Consider the following 21,552-nt stretch of genomic DNA (forward strand, 5'->3'; position numbering starts at 1 on the left):
GTTGCCTTAATTAAAAAGTACAATAACGAAAGTTTTGCGTTTTGCCCAATAAAATGGCCCATGTTCTCATCCATCTTCCAGAATTCAATTCCAAACGTAGTCGAGGGTGTAGTAGTAGTGGAGGGAAAAGAGGAGGAGAGGAGGGTTGAAGATTGGGGGGAAATTGAAAAGATGCCGGTGGCAAGACCAGAATCATCGGATTCCAGGGTTATTGCTCACATTGACATGGATTGCTTCTATGTTCAAGGTTCTTACTTCTCTCTTTGGGCACACGCGTATACAGACTGTGTATCATCATTATTGCCCGAATTGAACTAAATGTCTGAATTTCTTTACTACCTTCTTTTCATCACTTCTGCTTACTCTCTGTCTGGTCCAGCTCTTACTGGACACATCTTTTTTCTTTGTTCATTCAATATTTCTGGTAATTAATATCAAGATTGGTGGTATTCCCTGTTTATTTCTTGGTTTTCTGTGAATCTTCCCGCCTTCTTGCTTCTTTTCTTTTGAACTTTCTTGCTTTCTGTTTTGGCGCAGGTCCTTTAAATGTTCTTGCTTTTTCACTTGTATTGATTTTTCTTGTATCCCTTGGTGCGTGGTCTTATATCCGTTCTTTACCAAAACTTGTGGTACACCTAAATACTGATCAGAAGGGGGAGGGAAACTCGTTGGATATGGCCTTTTCATGTCACTTCTAGTGGAAAAATCCTTATGAACATATGAAACGTGAGAGATGCCTGTTAAATCATGTTTTTATCAAAACAAATGATTCGTTGGGCCTCATACGCAGTTTTTGTTTGCTTTATAGCCAAGTTCACCAATCACCCTTTAATGACACTGATTTGGAGTTGTACTTCTATTGTTAAATCCTGCCATCTTGTCCATAAAATGAGTTGTTTGCCTGAACTATTTACTATATTGAAACTTACCAATATCATGTAGGCTCTTATTTTATGTTATTCAACATTTAATTTTTCTTAGGTTAAATCTCTCGCAAATGTTCTTTTCCTTGTTTCTGTAGTTGAGCAGCGTAAGCAGCCAACTCTAAGAGGTCATCCTACTGCTGTCGTACAGTACAACTCCTGGAAAGGAGGAGGGCTTATTGCTGTGGGTTATGAGGCTCGTAAATATGGAGTCAAACGGTAAATGTTAGAATCTGAAACATTATTTAGATAACAAAATTGCTTGTCACTGACCTACTAATGTTGGAATTTTCTATGTGGTTGAAAGTTCTATGCGAGGCGATGAAGCAAAGAAAGTATGTCCTGATATTCAGCTTGTCCAAGTTCCTGTGGCTCGCGGTAAAGCGGATCTGACTGTGTACAGAGATGCTGGTTCAGAGGTCTAAATAGTAAAACTTTGTAACACATCCTTTATGAAAGTTATGCATCTGCTTGATTATGAGATCATATTTTTAGGTTGTATCAATCCTTTCAAGAAAGGGCCGATGTGAGCGCGCTTCTATAGATGAAGTGTATCTAGATCTTACTGAAGTTGCAGAAACAATGTTAGCTGAAAATCCCCCAGAGAGATTGGAAACAATTTGTGAAGAAGCTTTTAAATCTCATGTATTGGGGCTTCATTTGGTAGGCTTTGCTTCTTTTCTGTTTTTCTTTCTTTCTTTTCCTTTCTTATGTTAGTCTTGTTTTATTTTAACCCAGGATGGATCCAGCAATCAAGATTCTGTGAAGAAATGGTTTTATATGAGTGATGCTGATCGCCGTGATAAATTATTAGCCTGTGGAGCCCTTATTGTTGCTGAGCTTAGACTGGAAGTCTTGAAAGAGACTGAATATACCTGTTCTGCTGGCATAGCTCATAATAAGGTCAGAGGGAGTACTCACAATTTCACATTTATGCACGTGTCGGCATATATTAATCAGTGTGCAGAAGCATGTGTCTTTCTTGACTCTATGATTTGATCAGATGCTGGCTAAACTTGCAAGTGGTATGAATAAGCCTGCTCAACAAACCATTGTGCCTTTGTCTTCTGTTTCGACACTGCTTGAATCCCTACCTATAAAAAAGATGTAAGTTGAGTTTCTTTCAGATTTCTGATTCAAAGTGTCTGAAGGGGTGAAATGGTACGTGGGAATCATTTCATGGCAAATATATTTAGTATAATTAACAATAGAAAATTCAATTCCAAAAAGTAAGGATCACCCATGCTATCCCTCACCTATGAGTTTAAAATAATACGTTATTCAATTTATCTCCATTCAGATGATCCATTACTACTTAGCAAACATTATGAAAGAAATATATATTGAAGGAATAACTTATTTCAGGAAGCAGCTTGGGGGGAAGCTTGGAAACTCTTTGCAGGCAGACCTTTGTGTGGACACTGTCGGGGATCTATTGCAGTTCTCAGAGGATAAGCTTCAAGAACGCTATGGCATAAATACTGGGTTATTATCTGCTTTATGTATGCTTAGTTGTTTCTTATATGTATGAACATATTGGTCTGTTCGGGGAGCTATGACTATTCCAAGATTATGATTGATGCTTTAGTTGTTTCCTAGTATTTTTCTTATATGTGATTCTGCCATTGAGGATTTTTTTTGCAGAACTCATTTTAATATTAGCCATATCCTTGATTTTGGATTTGTTTATTATCAATGCAGTACTTGGTTATGGAATATTGCCAGGGGAATCTGCGGGGAAGAGGTTGAAGGACGGCTGCTGCCCAAGAGTCATGGTTCTGGGAAAACATTTCCTGGACGTCAAGCTCTTAAAACCATCTCCTCTGTATGTATTTTTTCTAGATGTTATTCAAGTTATGGTTGGTGGTGGTGTTCAATACATTTACCTTTCTTATTGCTGCCATGGTTGCAGGTACAAAAATGGATATATGAACTTTGTGAAGAACTGAGTGAACGTCTTGTTCGTGATCTGGAACAAAATAAACGCATTGCTCATACTCTTACCTTGCATGCAAGTGCGCACAAGGTATTTACTGTTTCAGCTTCCGTTTCAGTATACCATAAAAAACTCACTTCTTTTTCCGGATGTTTTTAACATTTTGATATAAAGAAATATTATTGTAGTTATGTATTTAAAGTTTATGAATTTCATCCTCCAGTTGAATGACTCAGAATCACTTAAAAAGTTCCCTTCAAAGTCCTGTCCGTTAAGATATGGGATCGCCAAGATTCAAGAGGATGCCCTCAACCTATTTCATGCTGGGCTACGTGAATATATTGGAATCCACCATGCTAAGATGAAGCAACACAATGAGTGGGCAATAACGGGTCTCTCTGTCTCAGCCAGTAAAATAGTTGCGACCCCATCTGTGAGTCAAAGCAAACTTCATGTTTAGCTGCATTTCTTTTTTGTATAGTTATTTCTTATGAACTATTTTACACTTAACTGACTGCGTGTTTTTGTATATTGGAGAAGTTAATTTGATTAGTTTTAGAACTTTTTCTTAATGTCAAACTCTCTTTTAAAGACTCAAATTTTCAATATATGTGTGATGTGCCACCATTTGTGAGATGGATCCTTTACAAACCATGTTTATTATTTATAGTCTTGCTGCATGCATTAGAGATTTTTGAAGGTCGATCCAAACAGTGGTGAGCTTTTGGTATTATAATAAATATTTTTAATTAATATATTTCTGTTTAATTATATTCCTTAATACCCATGTGTCTTATCCTGCCTATCTAATTTATGATTTTTCTGCATCAAATTAGTCTTTGGATGGAAAGTTGACTTATAATTTGGATTATTCCTATACTGTTAGACTTTATTAAATTTCTCCCTTTTCTCTGCAATGCTTTGTTAGGGAACACACTCAATTACGAAGTACTTCGGTAATAAAAATCAAACTAGCAGTTCTGCGCTTGAATCAAATGACATACACACTCAGGATGCTGCATATCTATCATCCTCAGGTACTATTTTTTGCTTTTGATGATTTTGGTCTTAAGTAACTACTTGTTTATCTTTCAGAATCATAAGAGCATGTGGCTTTGGTTTAGGTATTGGAAGCTCTGTGGAGCTACATTTGTCTGAACCGCAAATAGCAAATTATGAAGATGAAGCAAGTGATAAGCATGACATGCCATGTTTTAATCCAGATGGAGATGAAACGGAAGTGTGTAAGGCAAGGTTTGATTCATATGTAGAAGATGAAGTTGAGCTTAGATGTATTATAGTCTTTTAGTGCTACTGATGGTGCCTGGGTGCTTTCCCAGGCAGATAAACGGGCAATATTGTTATTGTTCCCATCGATATTGTTTATGATGTATTTCTAGCTTATCTCTGCTCACTTAGCTTTTCTCTGTAGGATTCAGTATTCACGACTAAATTTGCAGAACAAGATCCAACTTTGTTTGGGATGAAAGAGCAAAGTAATGGGATCACAGAAGAAATTTCTTTATCATGCTCAGGTATTTCCCATGCCTCCTTGACGATCGTTTCTTTTCCGTGCTTCCTGTTTTCTTCTTCTCCTGATTCAGTTAGGGTTTCAAATCAGGTAGTGAAAAGGGCTTGGCATCAAAAGTCACTCAGTCAAAGATGGATTTCCTTGGACCTGTTTTGAAATCAGAGAAACAGAAAAGGAAGTTTGAAAAGGAAAAGGTTACACATTCCTTGTTCCATTATGGGTTAAAAATTGTGATATGCGATATTTCTGCTTTGAGCATTCTCTCTGGGAGCATCTCGTGTCTCATTGACATTGATCACCTTATGCTAGCTAAATATGTTCATCAATTGTTTTGTCAGGGAAATTCATCTATCTTGAAATATTTTGCTAGTGGCAACTCTTGCTCTTTTCCTGAGCCTCGCCATGTTAAGACTTTTCAAGAGAGAGGAGCATCTTCGTCAGGTAATTATTAATCTTTGCGGATTAAAGGTTATCCTGTGAATCCCCCAAACCCCTGCCAGAATGCATGTCAATTTTCTTCGTCTTTTGTTGCATCTATTTGGTCTGATTTTCAAGTAATAACGAAGTGCTGATGTGATTTTTTTGAAAGGTATGTCGGTTCAAGGAAACCAGCAGCAGCCGATGAGTGGGACTACCCTGAGCACATGCAACTTGGGACAAGATGATTTAAGAAGTGATACGTGGAGGAGCTACAAGAGTGATGAGATTGACCCTAGTGTCTTGAAAGAATTACCACCGGAAATTCAGGCAGAAGTGCGTGCTTCTTTTCAGCCACAGAAGCGTGCTAATATTGTGAAAAGGGGTTCTAGTATTGATCACTATTTCTCACCAACTGCAAACTCATAGTTCATATTGGCCCTAGAATCCCCTTCTATGTTGTTAAGCATAGAGCTAAAAATACAAGTTTGTACTTGAGTTCAGGATTGAATATGATTAAACTGATATAAAATTGCATGTGTAAAAAAGTGAATATTATAATATGTACAGTTGAATATGTAATTACTAGTGAAACCTTTCTTCCTTTATTCTCTTTTGTTATACTTGAGCACTCAGGGTATTTTACTTCACATTTGCTGAGAATTCGCACCCGCTCGAGTGAGCATATACAATTTATGGGCACAAAGACTGGTATGTTTTATTAACAGCTTTTTACCCATCCCCCTGACCATGACCACCTAAAGAAGAGGTAGTAGTTTATTTACTTTCTAGCTTTATTGCATTCTCTCTTTTGATCTGGAAAGATGTTTTCTCAGTTTATTTTATATATACAATCATTTCACTAAGACAATATTTTTTTTTTTTTTTTATATATTCATTAAGATCTTACACTTTGATAGTTTATTGCTGTTCAGCAGTAGGTTATATATGTGGGTAAGACCAAGAGAATTGATCGGCTTGTAAGGAGAAAGGGGGGGCATAGGTCAGCAGTCAAACACATATCTGTTACTTAAAAGCATAGATAAGGGGATACAATAGTTGTAAATTGTGATAAAGAAGAGATCAATGGCTGAAAGCAGCAGCTCCAAGGAGCAGAGGTGGCTTCCAAAGCGCATAATCTTGGTCCGGCATGGTGAGACCATGGAGAACAAAGATGGGGTTTTGCCAGATCACAGCATTCAATTGACCAAAAAGGGCATGGACCAAGCCAAGGAAGCAGGTGTATTGATCAAGGGACTGTTGGACGAGAACTGCAACTGGAAGGTGTACATATATGTGTCCCCTTATAAAAGCACTAGATCGACACTGAGGGAAATGGGCCGGGCTTTTCCGGAGAGCAAGATAGCTGGAGTGAGAGAAGAGTGCAGGCTCAGAGAACAGGACTTGGGGAATTTCCACGATACCCACAAAATTAAGCAGCTGAACGAGATGAGGAATAAATTTGGAAGATTCTTCTATAGATTCCCTGATGGAGAATCGGGTGCTGATGTGTACGATCGAGTGTCAAGTATGTTGTTTTATTTTTGTTTTAGTATGATGACCATGTTATGTTAGTAAATTGGTAGATGATGTATGATGCAGATTTTCTTGAATCACTGTGGAGGGACATAGAGATGAAGAGGTGCATTCCTAATAATAATAATAATGATGGGGGGAGTGGCGAGCTGAATCTTGTGATAGTGTCGCACGGTCTGGCGATTAGGATATTTATGATGAGGTGGTTCAGGTGGAGTGTGGATCAATTCGAGAGGCTCAAGAATCCAGATAATTGCGAGTTTATAGTGATGCAGTTAGGATCCGGTGGAGAGTACAGCCTCTCCATAAATCACAATGATCACAAGCTCACAGAATGGGGACTCAGCCATGAAATGATTGCCGACCAGAGACTTCGAGCTTCGGGCTCCTCTGACGCCCTGAAACAAGAAGACCATCATTGTCTTTGGTATGATGCTTTCTTTTCCCACTCTGAACAGCAAGATCAGGATCAAGATGAAGATCATAAAACCACCAAGTAAAATTATGTTTTTGGCCTTGACACAAGTTAATTTTCAGACATACATTTCTCATCCTTTTTTTTTTTTTTTTGTATGCTGTCGTTACTTTGCTTCTTGATAATTGCGTTTGGCTTGATGATGATATGATATGCCTTTTTTTTTTTTTATGAGTAACATATTTCATTAAACAAAGTTGAAATTACAAGAATCAAACAAAGTAAATCCTCCATCACAAAAGCAAGAGTTTGGGGCATATCCCTGCTAGTTTGCATCACACGCCCATTTGGCTAGATTTGATTCAATTATTCAACGCTATGTTCACTGCATATGGTACTGGAAATATATGTGTTATTATAATGATTTTATAATAATAATAATAATAATTATTATTATTATTTTAAAAGGGTGGGGATGCTGAAGTGGGCCATTTTGCAGTCATCCAACACCCACTCCAATTATCCTGCATTTCAATATTGTTTGACTAAATGCCAAGATTGCTACGTGTCACAGCTAGCGGCTACTTACCATTGATTAAGATAATATGGGCTTGGGTCCTTTCTTAAACTTAATGATCTCAATTATGCTAAAGCCTATTAAATTTGGGCTCATGCGCTTATCCTCTTTTGTTTTGGGCTAAGGCCCATTGTAACTAACAAAAATTAATAAGAATTGAGCCGGTTGATAATGAATTAATGGAAACTTTTGGGGTCAAACTGAAAATTCCACATTATTTATTTTCAAAGACGGAACAAGGCTTGGAAGAAAAGACAGCTAACAAAATATATACTGCTGCTGCTGCTGCTGCTGCTCCGGTGAAGTTCCAAAGCGCCGATTCTCATCAAAATCCTTTCGTGCCCGGACATTTTGTTTACTTTGTCGAGATCCGTATCCAGATCTTTCATCAGGTTTTTTCCTCTCGTTTCTCTCTCTATGTATTTGCTTAGGTTTTCGATTGTGTTTTACCGTAATTTCATTTATCAGCTCTTTATCTGTCCCTATAATTTTCTTATTCTGTTTCTGGGAAAAATACATCGGCACGAACATGTTTGCTGATTGGTTTTCTTGCTGGTAAATTTATAATTTTGTGATTAGGGCAGATGAAATGGAAATAATTCCAATTTATTGGAAAAATCAATTAAGCACGACAAACCCATAGCCCAACTTTCACAGACTGGAATTTCATACTTTTCGGAAGTTGTAACAATGGTGATTGAATTTTATCAACATTGTCTAAAGGAAAAACAACGCATATATTCAGTACTTGGTCCACTTACTTCTGTTACACCTTTGTGTCAACTGCGCAGACCTAATCTTTTGTTTGATATTTGGGGGTTTCCGTTAGTGGCAGATTTTTTTTTAATTAAGCTTCATATTAAATCGCCTATATTATTGTGGAAGGGCTAGTCATTTGCAGTTCTCTCTATCTTCCATTTTGCCTCGAGATAATTGTTGCAGGTTGTCTATGTGAATTTACCAATTTCTTTCGTGCATGATCAATCCCATTTCTCTTCTTTTTTGGTTCAGCATATCCATGTTTTAAACTGTTTTATCTTTATCTTAGGTCACTTATTTGCTAATTTGACTTGGACTCTGATCTCATAATCAAGTATTTATGTGTAGTATACAACATGTCTCGAAGATATGACAGCCGTACGACAATCTTCTCCCCAGAAGGCCGTCTTTACCAAGTTGAGTATGCAATGGAGGCAATTGGCAATGCTGGGAGTGCCATAGGCATTCTATCCAAAGATGGGGTTGTTTTGGTTGGTGAGAAAAAAGTGACTTCGAAGCTTCTACAGACTTCTGCTGCCACTGAGAAAATGTACAAGATCGATGACCATGTCGCTTGTGCTGTGGCTGGAATTATGTCTGATGCCAACATTCTCATCAACACAGCCAGAGTCCAAGCCCAGCGCTACACTTTTTCTTATCAAGAGCCAATGCCGGTTGAACAGTTGGTTCAGTCTTTGTGCGACACCAAGCAAGGCTACACTCAGTTTGGTGGGCTCCGTCCATTTGGTGTTTCTTTTCTCTTTGCAGGTTGGGATAAAAACTATGGCTTTCAGCTCTACATGAGTGACCCTAGTGGAAACTACAGTGGTTGGAAGGCTGCAGCTATTGGAGCAAATAATCAAGCCGCTCAGTCGATGCTTAAGCAAGACTACAAGGATGAAATCACGAGGAAAGAGGCTGTTCAGTTGGCAATCAAGGTGCTTAGTAAGACAATGGATAGCACAAGTCTCACCTCAGAGAAGCTTGAGTTGGCTGAGGTCTTCGTGTCTAATGGTAAAGTTAAGTACCAGGTTTGCTCGCCAGAGGCGTTGGCTAAGCTGTTACTCGATTCGGGAGTTACTCAACCTGCTGCAGAGACTTCTTAAGCCTGCATTTTGGTCTACCAGACTTGTTTTGCTGCATTTCAAAGTTGTTAGTTTATTAAATACTTGATGCCAATGTTGTTGAATTCTATCTGTGATGCTGTTGACGATTTAAAGTTTCTTTCTTCATTTCCCGTATTTTCTGCACCCCTTATGTTTATGTAATGACTGATTTTATTACCTTGCAAAGAGGGCAGGAAACGTTTTCAGTTCAAAATGTCGATATGCATTCAATTTGGTTGCAGTATTTTTGTTGCTCTTGTTGGGTATAAAGATCTGCTTCATGCATACCCTTCAGAAGATGATATTCAGTAAAACTATGATTCACTTTGTTCACTACAAATCTGCATTGAACATCACTTTTATGCTCACTGAAACTGAGAGCTACTTGATTAAATTAGGTAACCAGTGTCTAATCATTAACAAGATAAAACAATATCCCTTACAAAAGTTTGCTACTACAACTTGTCAGATAGAAAAATGGCAGTAAATTTGTTTGTAGTAGACTCGAAAACAAGTTACTAGCGACCATGTTCCTCAGAGGAAAGCCACTCTTGTACAGCAACCAAGTTGGGCAGTACAGTAGCACCAGATTTCTTCCAATTCTCAGCATCTGGCGTTTTAAATCTGTCCAATAAAAGGGCGTGCATTCCAACACTCTTTGCGGGCAGGTAGTCCTTACGGATGCTATCTCCAATATGAAGAGCCTCTTCGGGTGCTATGTTCCCTGCTCTCTCCAAGGCTATCTCGTACATTCTTGGGTCTGGCTTTTCTACACCTTCGAGACCTGAGAATACGCCAAAGTCCCATTCCGATCCCTGAATTCAACATTTTGCAATTATCAGACTTTATGCAGTGAAAGAAAAAGAGTTGAGACATTTCATATGCAAAATGTTTACCTCATGTAAACCCAATGCTGGAAGGACTACATCCTGATACCTATACTCTGCATTGCTCACGATTCCAACAATAATACCCTTCTCACGAAGCCCTTTCAAGAATGGCTGTGAATCTGGAAAGATACTATATGGTGCAGCGGAACCAAAGGTAGCGTATATGCGTCTGAAAACGTTCTCGAATGTTTCTTCATCATAGTCATATCCTGCCTGTAAGGAGATCAATAATTTTAGAATTAATATGTTTTATCTTACTTGCATAACTCGTTAGGAAAGTTTCTGGTGTGGGCCGGACAGTGAGAACCTAGGAAATAAACGATAGTTCAATCTCCTCTTACCCGGACAAAAGAATCCCGCACGCATGTCTTCCACCAGACAATGTTTGGTATCTTCTCTGAAAATCCAAAACAAGGGTGCTTATTTACCATCTCTGTGTAAGCAAGTTTAAAACCCTCATGTACCCGCTTATAGTCAGGACAAGGGAGTCCAACTGATTTGGCTGCCATGCAGTAATAGTCACCGAGCTCCCCTTTGTAAGCAATTAGTGTGCCAGTAACATCAACCGTAATTAAGCGTAACTTTGTTAGCATAGACATTTCAACAAAACTGCAGTAGAATGCTCGAGAGCCAGGTATCACACAAATAGACTCGTATCAAACTCTTCCAAAACAACCCTGCGTCGAGTATAGCACATCAATTTGAATGGTTAGAAATGGTTCTAATACGTCACTTAACATGAAATTTCCCAAGCAATCGGAAATATGTTTTTGAAATATCAGTGAGAGAGAGAGAGAGAGAGGAACCAACTCTTGCATCATTCATCCTACAAGTAATATAATTCTATATTTGGTAAAAGCATTAGGCAAAAAACATAAAGGAAGGTCGGAATCACATATGCTAGTATGGGCATACCTGAAGATGAAGCATGGGACACAATGAATAAAAAAACAAAATTGATTTGATGATTTTTCAGAACATTCACATGACAGGGCGGGCGTATAAAGGTAAAAGAAGAAAGAAGGTCTGAGATGACATAGCAAGGGTCCTAACTCCTAACTGGAATGGAAAACAAGCTAAAGGCATGATGTATTAAAAAATTAAAAAGAGATAAAATTAATACTCAATCACAAGGAAAAATACCAAACATCCCCCCGCACACATACTTGGATCCTGGTGGCTGGTACAGTACATACACACAAACAGTAAATGTGAAAGTCCGTTGTGCTTCGATCAATAAACAGTAATACATGGAACCCATCTCATCCAACAGAATGAAAACATGATTCAAAAATCACAAGGATTATTATTAACAATTAACAAATAAATGCGGAAAGCTCTAGCCTTTTTAATTATCCAGATGATAGATATATCACAAGGAATCATCAACATAAAAACAAACACAAACCAAACGAGAAAGGATAGAAAAAGGAAAACTTTTTTTTAGAGAGTTACCCAGATAGATAGATAGATAGATAGATAGAGAAGCTGAGAGTGGTAGAAAAATTAGTAGCTTAGCTCCATTGCAAATTGGTGTGGACTTCAATTGTTGGTTGGTTGGTTATATGAAAATCTTTTTTTTAATCAATAATGGACAACCATTCCATTATTGATTTTAATTGAAAATCTTCCTCACCAAGTCTCTAATTCTGATGCTGCTTCATAGTTGTCAACTTCCCATTTTTACTAATTACACCAAAACAAAAACTTCTTCCCCTTCTCATTTTTTCACAATTTTTTAAACATTTGGCTGTATACTCATTACTTAAGATACTCCGAAGATAGAATCTTTTTTAATTCCTTTTTTTTTTTTTTACTAAAAATAATTGAAATTGAGCATTGTGTCCGCAAGCAAGTATAAAAAGCCAAATAATTTAATATTCACAATAAAAGAAGAGAATATTTTGGATTTACCGATGTGGGATTGAAAACCATGGACTCTCTACCCACTGCTTTCATTTCTCAATATTTCCTTTTTCTTTTTTTCTTTTTTATCTTTTCTTGACTCAATAATTTACTAGTTATTTACTAATTATTATTAGCTAAAACGTGAGAAAAAGCGAGTTACGATTTTAAGATTGAGAAAGGTAACAACACAAACACCATACACACAAATTTGGATAATCTTAACAAAAACTACTTTTATTAGGCCATTGAAAGCTAAACATTTTTTTATTCAATTTCGATATGTTACATGGTTGATGTATTATTGTCCTACTACCTCACATAAGTGACCTACTCTTTATATGTATTTCTAAAACCTTATTTTTATTATTAAATAATTAAATAAACCTTTGGATTAGGAATATAGAAAGTGGCAATAGCAGCCCAATTAATAAGGGAACTACTGCTGCTTTTGGGCCCATAGACAACATGCCCATAATCTTTTTAAGAATTGCCGCCGATCCACATTCCTCCTCATACCGTTGTTTCTAAAACTGAAGCACCGCTTCGAATTCTCCCTGTAATTAATCCTCCTTTCCAAATACATCCCAACCCCAACGGTGAGCTTGCTTGCTTACAGTTGGTAGTTTGTCAGTTGACTATTGCAGTTTTTTTAAGCCAAACAAGTCATGCACTTGACCTGTTTGATGAAATGTCTAACAAAGTTTTGATCATTGTAGTGAATGGATGGTCCAGATAGACTTGACCCTGCAAGTTTCCTGCAAGCTCTGCCCCCAGTTGAGTTTGCCTGCATATATGGCTCCTCCCTCCATCCTAACAATTTTAACAAGGTCCCATTTTTATATTTTCTTTTTACTTTCTTGTTTGCTTGAGCCTATACTTTTTAGCAGTCGAATTTTATTTTTTTCCAAATTTCGCACTTTCACGTTCAATTTTATTTTTCACTTGGATGATTTGATTTGGTTTATCCAGGCATCCATGATAGATTACATTCTTGGTGTGTCAGATCCCCAGCAATGGCACACTGAGGTATTTGTTTCATCTTTTACACTTTCAGTGGTATGAATGTGGATTAGAAACTGATGATGATTTGGCCTTTTGTGATCAAGAATCTGAAGATGAACCGGAATCATTACGCATCATGGATGGTCCACCTTGGCGGATCGCGGCTGGTGCTACTTCATATCTATCTTCTCATTCTGGATTTTTAGTTTATTTTACAATGATATGTATTTGAACTTGTTTTGGTAGATTACTGAGGTAGCAGATGACATCGGTGTTGGTGTACACTTCAATCCATTTGTTTCTCACAAGGATCGGGTATTTATTTCATCACGATTGTTGTTATGATGTTTTGTGAAGCTGTCTAGGTTTATTACATATATATTCTCTATCTAGTTGCTCTATATGGGTCTACTCTTTGGTGTATTCTCATTAGAATATGACATGAGATACTCCTCCAGATGTTCAAGTACGGTGTTGTTCGAATGCATGATCTTGTTCAGGACATTCTGGGATGGGAGAGGTTCTACATGAGTGGTCGTTTGCAGAAACCAGTATGTCTTGCTTATTATTTGTCTCCTCTGAACTCATTTGTTAGTAGTCTGTCATATTGAAGTTAATGTATGCAAAATCAGCTCTATCAACTCTAGAATGGGCACACTCACTTGAAAATTGAAATCAATTTCTTTATGCATGTTTTTACTGTAGTTCTCAATTCGACGGAATTCATATATTAAAATTGCTTTTCATTGACGGTTTAATAAAAAAAATACATAACCTTTCATACTTCAGTCCTACTTTCCGCCGTTAATTTTTATCATGTCTTTATTTTACTGGACATGGGCTTACGTACTAATTGTTCATATGTAACACCAGAGACATCTTAATGGTTCAGGTTAAAGTCATAATAGATAACTTGGACATAGAAAAACTCAACTCTGTAAATCTGAAGGCTGCAACCTCCGCCGCTCTCCTTCTTTTGCCGTCAAAGTTCAGTGAGGTTTGGTTCTTTTCAGTTTCCGCAATCATTTGAAGTTGAAAATTATAACAAGTAAATCAGATATGATGTATTTTCAGGAAGAGTTATATGCCAAAATATGTAGCCTCTCATACATGGGTGATCTTCGGATGCTTTTTGCAGAGGATAAAAATAAGGTAAATATGATTGACGCTCAAGCGGGAAATTCGGAAGGAGTCCTTATATGATAGCATATCAAGACTTGAGATAAATCTGCTTCTTTTCTTTCTGCTCGTCTCCACTACATATTAGAAAGTAGAATAATATATCTTTCTCATATCTGGTCCAGTTCCATAAAAAATATCAACACAATTCTAGAGTAGTTTCTTGACATGCTAGAACTAACTTCTTTATGTTTTCCCAGGTGAAAAAGATTGTGCAAGGGCAATTTAAGTTATTTCAAACGATGTACAAACCGCTTTTAGAAGACTTTGCAGCCAGGGACTTATTAAGACTATCGCCTTTTGTTGATCAAAAAGTAAACATAATTCAGGTTGGTCCATATTTTCAAACTTTATAGGAAACCGCCTCTTACAGTTAAGTTTTAAATTCTTTCTTGGGCTCTCTTAATTATTTCAATCATATGTTGGTTACCCATATTGATAATTTATCAATGAATTAGTAAATTTGAGAAACGGTTTTTACCTGACGACGAGCAAAACTAAGCCGCATCTAGGCAAGGATTTATTCTAATTTATTTAGAAGATGAATATAGACAAAGTTGCTGTCGAAATATCTGATGTACTTGATTTGTCAAATCAGGATTGTGGGTTGTCTAGCACTTGCTCCCTTGTGTCTTCCCTTCCTTTGCCACTCAGAAGCAAGATGGGAATCAAGCTCGGAGAGGAGAAAGTGTTTGATGAATCTGGTATGATCTAAGAGTTATTTGCTATGTTTTATTTTTGAATAAAAAACTTAATTAATAGTATTGTTCTAAGGTTTTAACATTTGCTTAACTACATACGCTGGTTGGTAATGTATTTCCTATAGAATGAGATTCTTGATATAGTATGTTTTAATGATTTGATCACAGCCAACAGGTTAACATTTCTATTGAATACATTGTCATACAGGTCGAGCTACACGAAAAATGTTAATAAAATCAAAGGAAGAGGGTGCATATTGCATGCGGAAGATTCTGAGAAACAAAGTAATGATTTCCAGTGCAAGACAGGCTGTTGCAGGTCTACTGACTGCCGGTGCAGTGCATGGATTAAGATACGTTGGAAATAAAATGCAAAAGGCATGGAAATCATGGTGGTAATCCTTTTCTTCTTTTTTTTTTTTTTTTGGGTGGGTGTTAGTATAGTAGTGTAGTAGGGCGACTCTTTGTGCTCTAGTTATAACAGAAAATGCAACTGGTTTTGCTTGGGCAGACATTATAATTCTATTTTTGAAATTATTTACCGTATATCTGAAACAACTTAATCTCACTTGTTTTAAGATGCACTGATTTTTATAAAAGTCCATTTTGTTTGTATTGAAAAAATCCAGTAGATGCCTATTTAGGTCACATATCAATGGGACAGCCGCCCACATAGCCGACTTCCTTGGATTGATCAATTGTCTATTCTACAAGAAAAGTAAATGCAAGACCCCACAGCAATAACTAATGCTCTCATCTACCCTGTGATTGATCACACCCACTGTGCTATTAATACCAAGTCGCTGAGAACACATATCAAGAGCTAAAAGCCAAATATATGTATATATATATATATATATATATATATATATATATATATATATATATATATATATATATGTATATATATGTGGAAGTAGAAGGAGATACAACTTTTGATGCCCAACCGAAGAGTTACTGGAGTTGGAGCAAACAAGACTTTTTCCCAGAAAAGTCTTTCGACAACTGGAGTTCCTACGTATCCGCCCTTTCTCAGACCAAATCCAGACTCAAAGACCGCCTCCTGAGCAGGTCCGACGACTCAAAGGAGCTTGTCGATCTCCGCAAAGAGAGCGAAAACAGCATGAAACGCTGCCTCAACTGGTGGGACCTCACCTGGTTCGGTTTTGGCTCTGTCATCGGTGCTGGCATCTTTGTACTCACCGGCCAAGAAGCACACGACCATGCGGGGCCCGCCATTGTCCTCTCATACGTGGCTTCAGGCATCTCTGCCATGCTCCCTGTTTTCTGCTACATCGAATTCGCCGTTGAAATCCCTGTCGCTGGAGGATCATTTGCTTACATGAGAGTCTAAATAGGAGATCTCGCCGCATTTATTACAGCAGGTAATATACTTCTCGAATCCATTGTCGGAAGTGCAGCAGTTGCTAGATCTTGGACTTCTTACTTCACTACCCTTTTGGACCGCCACCCCAACTCGTTACGTATACATACAAATCTCACCGATGGGTTCAACTTATTGGATCCGATTGCTGTTGGGGTTCTCATAATTGCATCGACGATTGCAATGACGAGTGCGAAAAAAACCTCATACTTCAACTGGATTGCATCAGCTGTCAACACAGTGGTGATTATATTTGTAATAATAGCAGGTTTTGCCCATGCAAAGACATCCAACTTAAAACCTTTTATGCCTCATGTATAATAATATTATGTATGTTCTGTTAAGAAATTCAAATAGAATTAAGGTTGCTCATCATCTCTATTATGCATTCATGTCCTTAAATAAATACATATGTTGATCTAACAATCTGTTTACTCACCAACTATAATTCTGAAATACCTGAATGGTTATAATTTGATAAGTTTAAAATCAATTAATATTAAGTTTATCTTTTTCATTGTCTTCTGATACTGTCAACGATTATATATTTATATACAAGGAGCATTGAATTAAAACTTTTTCCAAGTAAGAATAAGAATTAAGAATAGTAAAGAGGGTAGGAATGTAACTTCCCCCAACTCCGGGCCCAAAAGAAAACCTTTTGTTTGGGCTTTGTGTTTCGGTCTTGCCCATTTGTAAAAAGTGACAGAGTGGGGGTAGGAATGTAATTTTCCCTACACCCAAGGCCTGTATATAAAAAAAAAAGAAAAAGAAATCCTCCTGCTAGGGTTTTCATTTTCGTTCTTGGCATCAAACAATTTCGCCTGCCGCTCCAACTCTGTGTTCTTTCGTTTCAGGTTCGTTCATCTTCGATAATATGTTTATATCGTCAGTATATTTAGATCATTATGCCGTTATTTCGTTCGTTCGTTCTAATAGATGCTGAATTATTTTATTTTGATTTCAGTTTATGTTCCCTTTATGTTTGTTTTTTTTGATTTTACTGTCTTACACTGTGCAGTCTTATGGTTAATTTCATGAATGTAATGTTTTATAGGGCAGAATTATGTTGATTTTAATTATTGAAAATATTATTTTCGGTATTTGTGAGGTTAATAATCAAGAATCAAACTCTGTGTTGTAGTATGTGGATCAGTGGATGTATAAACTCAATTGTTTACAACTGATTTTTCATCATCGAATATACTGCTACTTACTCTGTCTATGTTTCCGAGTCTTTGTCTGCATAGTTTGTTAGTATATATGTTATCTGCTAATGCTGAGGTAGTTTATTGTGCTTTCTAGACAAGCTTTTCTTACCATTGTTTCATTAGTCTCTTGGTTAATTTCGTTTTTTGTTGGGTGTTCTCTAATAATTTTGAGCTTAAGTCTCAATGTGCTTTCTCCATAGACATTGCACAATATTGCTACCAGTTAAGCTTGATTTCCTGAGAGTTTTTTTTTTTTGTTTTGGTTGGTGCAGAATGGAGTCGCAAATTAAGCATGCTGTAGTTGTGAAGGTGATTGGCAGGACAGGTTCACGTGGGCAAGTTACTCAGGTGAGGGTGAAATTTATCGATGATCAGAACCGTTTCATAATGAGGAATGTCAAAGGCCCTGTTAGGGAAGGAGATATCCTCACCTTGCTAGAGTCTGAACGAGAGGCTAGGAGGCTCAGATAGATGATTAATAATTGCTCTCGTATCATCATTATGTTTTGCTTGCTGATGCATTTCTTTTTGAGATATTAATTTCAATACCAAGTATTTTGATGTAAGCTTGATTTGGATTTGCGGGGATGTATCACAAGACTTGACTTTTGTTTCTGAATTGAGACTCTCTCATGTTTACTTGTTTGTTTTGTTTAAAATGGTTGTCTAATGTCTATTGTTTTTAAGCAAGTTGGATTTGGTTAATTAGTCTAAATTTTGGGAAGATGTACTCGAAGTTGAGCAATCAATCTTGGTTCCATTTTCTGGTAGAATTATGGAATCAAGTATACCTGGTGTGAGGATCTGGCAATGAATTCTTTTAGATTTTTTGATTGTAGAGATGTGATTGGTATTTTAAATTTTTGAAGATGGAGATCTAAGTGAAGCATGAACAGTGAAAGAATGGAGTTAAAACTTAAAAGCAATATACTTACATAAATGTGGAATGATTGGATAGTAAAATTAGTGACGTTATGATGTATGTAATTGTTTGTTTAAACAAGATGGCATACATACATACTGTTGCAGACAATTTAGTAGTAAGTAAAACACGAAATAATATGATATACCAACTACACAGAAAAAGAGACACAGACAAAAATATGATAGAAAGGGGGATATGGATATGGATATGATCAAGTTCACTTTCACTTTCTTATAAAAAAGAAAAGAAAAAATTACAGAAGATAATCTCTGCCGATAATGGATGCCGGAGAACAGGTGACTAAGCTCAAGTCGATATTCGTCTACCCGATCAAGTCATGCCGTCCAATCTCCACCCCGCAAGCCTCTCTTACACCTAACGGTATTTATCATCAATCAATCAATCAATATTTGATCTAATAGTTTTTTTTCTTCAAGATTACCATGGATGGCTCTTCTTAATGATCGATAATATAATAATAATATGATCGTTAATGGTCAGGATTAAGATGGGATCGACTATGGATGGTTATCAACTCCAAAGGCAGGATGTACACTCAGAGAGTCCAACCAAAACTTGCCCTAATTCAAGTAGACTTGCCACCTGAAGCCTTTTCTCCTGCCTGGATACCTAATCAAACCTCCTTCTTAGGTGTCAATCCCCCTATTAACTATATTTTTTGACTCAACTTATGAAAATATACTACATTTTCCCCTGTTTCAAGTTATTTACACTTACCAATTCTTCTTACAGTGATAAATGGACCTGGTATGAATGCTCTGAAGATTCCATTAGCTGTACCTTCTGCAGTGGCCGACGGTGTCTCAGTCTGGGAATGGTCTGGCTCTGCCTTGGACGAGGGTGATGAAGCTGCTAACTGGTTCTCTCATTATTTAGGGAAACCCAGTCGACTAGTTCGTTTCGATGAATGTATTTATTTTGCCTCGATACAACTATATACATAATCTCCACATTTCCTTGTTTCTTGGAAAATCAAATGAGCAGTGCTTGTTTTGTGAATGCAGCATCTGCTTACAGGCCTGTAAACTCTGATTATGCCCGCACCCACACAGTCAACTTCACCGATATGTATCCCTTCCTGCTGCTATCCCAAGTAAGTGCAATTAGAAAAGGTAAACGTTAAAACTATTACATTTGCCTTGAACAAGAATCTTAGATCGGTCTTTTGTATACTTCATTCTCTTGCAGGAATCAGTAAATGAACTAAACGAACATCTCTCAGAACCTGTATCACTCAACAGATTTAGAGCCAAGTAATTGGCTTGCCTCCTTGTTGTACTTATATATATCTTTCAACCGACATCATAATATGAATATCCCGTTCCATGCAGAAATGGGCTAGCTAATGTTCCATTTCATTGGTGTTTGTTTTGCTTTTCTTTGGCAGCCTCATTGTTGATGGGTGCAAACCTTTCTCTGAGGATTTGTGGGATGAGATTGAAATAAATGGCTTAGTTTTCCATGGGGGAGAGCTCTGCGACCGCTGTAAGGTAAACATGTCTTAAACATGGTAGATAGATACCAATAAAATGGGGGATTATCTAATACAAGTGTAATCTCAGGTCCCCACAATTAATCAAGAAACTGCAGAAATGGGATCTGAGCCGACTAAGACTTTGATGAAGTTCCGTTCTGACAAAATATTGCGTCCTAGTGCTCAGAAACACCAGGGAAAGGTCCGTAGAATGATATTTAGATGACATACAACTGCTGCCTAATCTTTTTCTTTTTTCTTTTTCCTACCGAAACAGGCATAATATAATCAACATGGTTTTGGTTGTAAAATGTTTTGTAGGTTTACATGGGACAGTTTATGGTGTGCACGAATTATAGTGGAGAAACAGGAAAGGCAATCAGAGTGGGTGATCATGTGCGTGTTTTGAAGGCCTTCTCCTCCTATGACGAGTGCATCATTTTAGGAAGCCCCGCTCTGCCCTTGGGGACAGATTAAACATTCATTCGTCAATAATAAATTTGCAGACTTTTTGTCACTTGTTATGAGCCTTAAAATTGCCAATTGCTGATTGGGACTATCAACATATAATCAGATTATATTATTGGTTTTCTTTTCGGGATAACATGAGTAATTTTATTCCCTAACCTAATTCTCTTGGACAATTGGAATCAATCTTCTTTGCTTCAGAAACCTAAGCTCGTCTGATTTCTTCAGCTAATAGGAAAACACAGGATATGATACAAAATTCCAACATTATTAAAGAATATCAACATCGACAGTTGATGAATTCTTCTTTGCAAGTAATTTATTTTATAATCTGAAAAATAAAACTAGAAATGCTATAATATATCTCATATACAAATTTACACACATACGAGAATTTTATATATAGATATCAACAAATGAACTAGAATTGGTGGGCATAGTGTAATTATATTTAATTCAATTGATGATAGAGTTTTGATAATCAAGCTATTTTTTTTTTTAATTTCGAAATTGCCTTGCCTAATAATACTGTTTTTGATGATATTTATTTTGGAGCAGGAGAGGTTCTAGATTGTGGATGAGCTGGAAATACCTCCATTCCATTTGAAGGGCTAGACTTTGGCTTCTTTGTCATCTTCTCTATTAATCTTTGCAGATTCAGTGTTCATTTGCTGGGCCGTGTCGTAGGTAGCATGGAGGCCGCAAAAAACATAGTACACCAACATGACAACAGTACATATCCCGAACCTTATAAATGTCTTGGCTCCCAAAGATCCCATCAGAAACAAATTTATAGCAATAGACAAAGATGGAAACCATGGAACAAGTGGTACTCCCCAAACTGTAGGTGTTCTTTCTTGCGGCAACAAAACTGTAATTCCCAAAGTCCCTAAAAACCAAACGGGTATGGTAACTGTGTACCCGACCCATCCTCCTGGATTAATTCCCCAACATGCACAAGTCCCCATTGAAGAAGCAATAATGACCAGCAGAAATATAGCCAGCTTCACCAGATTTTTCTTAGGTGTGATTCCTCTTACGTAGTATCTCCTCACAAGAAGCGCAACCGCCATCATTGTGAAGATGAACAGTGTGCTCACAGAAAGTAAACTAGCCAATACATCCAAGCTTCAATCAGTTTTCGGTTGTTCCATCTTCAAAATTTTGAAATACCAATCACATCTCACCT

At 37.1% G+C, this 21,552-nt stretch overlaps 7 protein-coding genes and 1 pseudogene across 11 annotated transcripts; 6 read left to right on the forward strand and 2 right to left on the reverse strand.

Annotated features, from left to right (window-relative positions):
- Window positions 1-14: 14 nt before the first annotated feature.
- On the forward strand, window positions 15-5,415 carry POLH (Y-family DNA polymerase H). The gene is made up of 16 exons (XM_012974251.2): window positions 15-247; window positions 1,022-1,142; window positions 1,231-1,342; window positions 1,419-1,586; window positions 1,662-1,826; window positions 1,927-2,030; window positions 2,289-2,408; window positions 2,625-2,748; window positions 2,836-2,949; window positions 3,083-3,292; window positions 3,788-3,896; window positions 3,984-4,108; window positions 4,292-4,394; window positions 4,481-4,584; window positions 4,729-4,831; window positions 4,980-5,415. The coding sequence occupies exons 1-16, from the start codon at window positions 61-63 to the stop codon at window positions 5,234-5,236; spliced, it is 2,226 nt and encodes a 741-aa protein (XP_012829705.1). The 5' UTR covers window positions 15-60; the 3' UTR covers window positions 5,237-5,415.
- Window positions 5,416-5,451: 36 nt separating this feature from the next.
- Window positions 5,452-6,986, forward strand: LOC105950879 (phosphoglycerate mutase-like protein AT74). Its single transcript, XM_088811544.1, has 3 exons — window positions 5,452-5,576; window positions 5,746-6,335; window positions 6,410-6,986. Exons 2-3 carry the CDS (start codon window positions 5,894-5,896, stop codon window positions 6,841-6,843), a joined length of 876 nt encoding a protein of 291 aa, XP_088667670.1. The 5' UTR covers window positions 5,452-5,576; window positions 5,746-5,893; the 3' UTR covers window positions 6,844-6,986.
- A 240-nt stretch (window positions 6,987-7,226) lies between these two features.
- On the forward strand, window positions 7,227-9,414 carry PAC1 (20S proteasome alpha subunit C1). Its single transcript, XM_012974248.2, has 2 exons — window positions 7,227-7,727; window positions 8,443-9,414. Exon 2 carries the CDS (start codon window positions 8,451-8,453, stop codon window positions 9,198-9,200), a length of 750 nt encoding a protein of 249 aa, XP_012829702.1. The 5' UTR covers window positions 7,227-7,727; window positions 8,443-8,450; the 3' UTR covers window positions 9,201-9,414.
- A 143-nt stretch (window positions 9,415-9,557) lies between these two features.
- On the reverse strand, window positions 9,558-12,052 carry LOC105950875 (Haloacid dehalogenase-like hydrolase (HAD) superfamily protein). 4 transcript variants are annotated; one of them, XM_088811546.1, is made up of 4 exons: window positions 12,005-12,052; window positions 10,432-10,767; window positions 10,097-10,303; window positions 9,558-10,015 (listed from the first exon to the last, which is right to left on the reverse strand). In XM_088811546.1, the coding sequence occupies exons 2-4, from the start codon at window positions 10,687-10,689 to the stop codon at window positions 9,719-9,721; spliced, it is 762 nt and encodes a 253-aa protein (XP_088667672.1). In that variant the 5' UTR covers window positions 10,690-10,767; window positions 12,005-12,052; the 3' UTR covers window positions 9,558-9,718. The 4 variants fall into 4 exon arrangements, with proteins under 4 accessions (XP_088667672.1, XP_012829701.2, XP_088667671.1 ...); XM_012974247.2 differs by lacking the exon at window positions 12,005-12,052 and adding an exon at window positions 11,546-11,914; XM_088811545.1 differs by lacking the exon at window positions 12,005-12,052 and adding an exon at window positions 11,727-11,822.
- LOC105950873 (uncharacterized) lies at window positions 11,794-15,443 on the forward strand. Of its 2 annotated transcripts, none has more exons than XM_012974244.2 (11): window positions 11,794-12,594; window positions 12,715-12,825; window positions 12,968-13,024; window positions 13,105-13,167; window positions 13,247-13,315; window positions 13,459-13,551; window positions 13,893-13,997; window positions 14,075-14,152; window positions 14,380-14,508; window positions 14,778-14,883; window positions 15,089-15,443. In XM_012974244.2, the coding sequence occupies exons 2-11, from the start codon at window positions 12,718-12,720 to the stop codon at window positions 15,277-15,279; spliced, it is 999 nt and encodes a 332-aa protein (XP_012829698.1). In that variant the 5' UTR covers window positions 11,794-12,594; window positions 12,715-12,717; the 3' UTR covers window positions 15,280-15,443. The 2 variants fall into 2 exon arrangements, with proteins under 2 accessions (XP_012829698.1, XP_012829699.1); XM_012974245.2 differs by having other exon boundaries at window positions 12,521-12,554.
- Window positions 15,444-16,977: 1,534 nt separating this feature from the next.
- LOC105950872 (small ribosomal subunit protein eS28x) lies at window positions 16,978-18,134 on the forward strand. Its single transcript, XM_012974241.2, has 2 exons — window positions 16,978-17,121; window positions 17,748-18,134. The coding sequence occupies exon 2, from the start codon at window positions 17,749-17,751 to the stop codon at window positions 17,944-17,946; it is 198 nt and encodes a 65-aa protein (XP_012829695.1). The 5' UTR covers window positions 16,978-17,121; window position 17,748; the 3' UTR covers window positions 17,947-18,134.
- A 350-nt stretch (window positions 18,135-18,484) lies between these two features.
- LOC105950871 (uncharacterized) lies at window positions 18,485-20,499 on the forward strand. Its single transcript, XM_012974240.2, has 8 exons — window positions 18,485-18,781; window positions 18,902-19,051; window positions 19,154-19,330; window positions 19,426-19,514; window positions 19,610-19,674; window positions 19,809-19,911; window positions 19,984-20,097; window positions 20,217-20,499. Exons 1-8 carry the CDS (start codon window positions 18,679-18,681, stop codon window positions 20,370-20,372), a joined length of 957 nt encoding a protein of 318 aa, XP_012829694.2. The 5' UTR covers window positions 18,485-18,678; the 3' UTR covers window positions 20,373-20,499.
- Window positions 20,500-20,974: 475 nt separating this feature from the next.
- On the reverse strand, window positions 20,975-21,436 carry LOC148766130 (cationic amino acid transporter 5 pseudogene; annotated as a pseudogene).
- Window positions 21,437-21,552: the final 116 nt, after the last annotated feature.

Source organism: Erythranthe guttata, chromosome 13, assembly GCF_056151865.1.
Source record: "Erythranthe guttata isolate IM_541 chromosome 13, IM_541, whole genome shotgun sequence".
Lineage (NCBI taxonomy): Eukaryota > Viridiplantae > Streptophyta > Magnoliopsida > Lamiales > Phrymaceae > Erythranthe > Erythranthe guttata.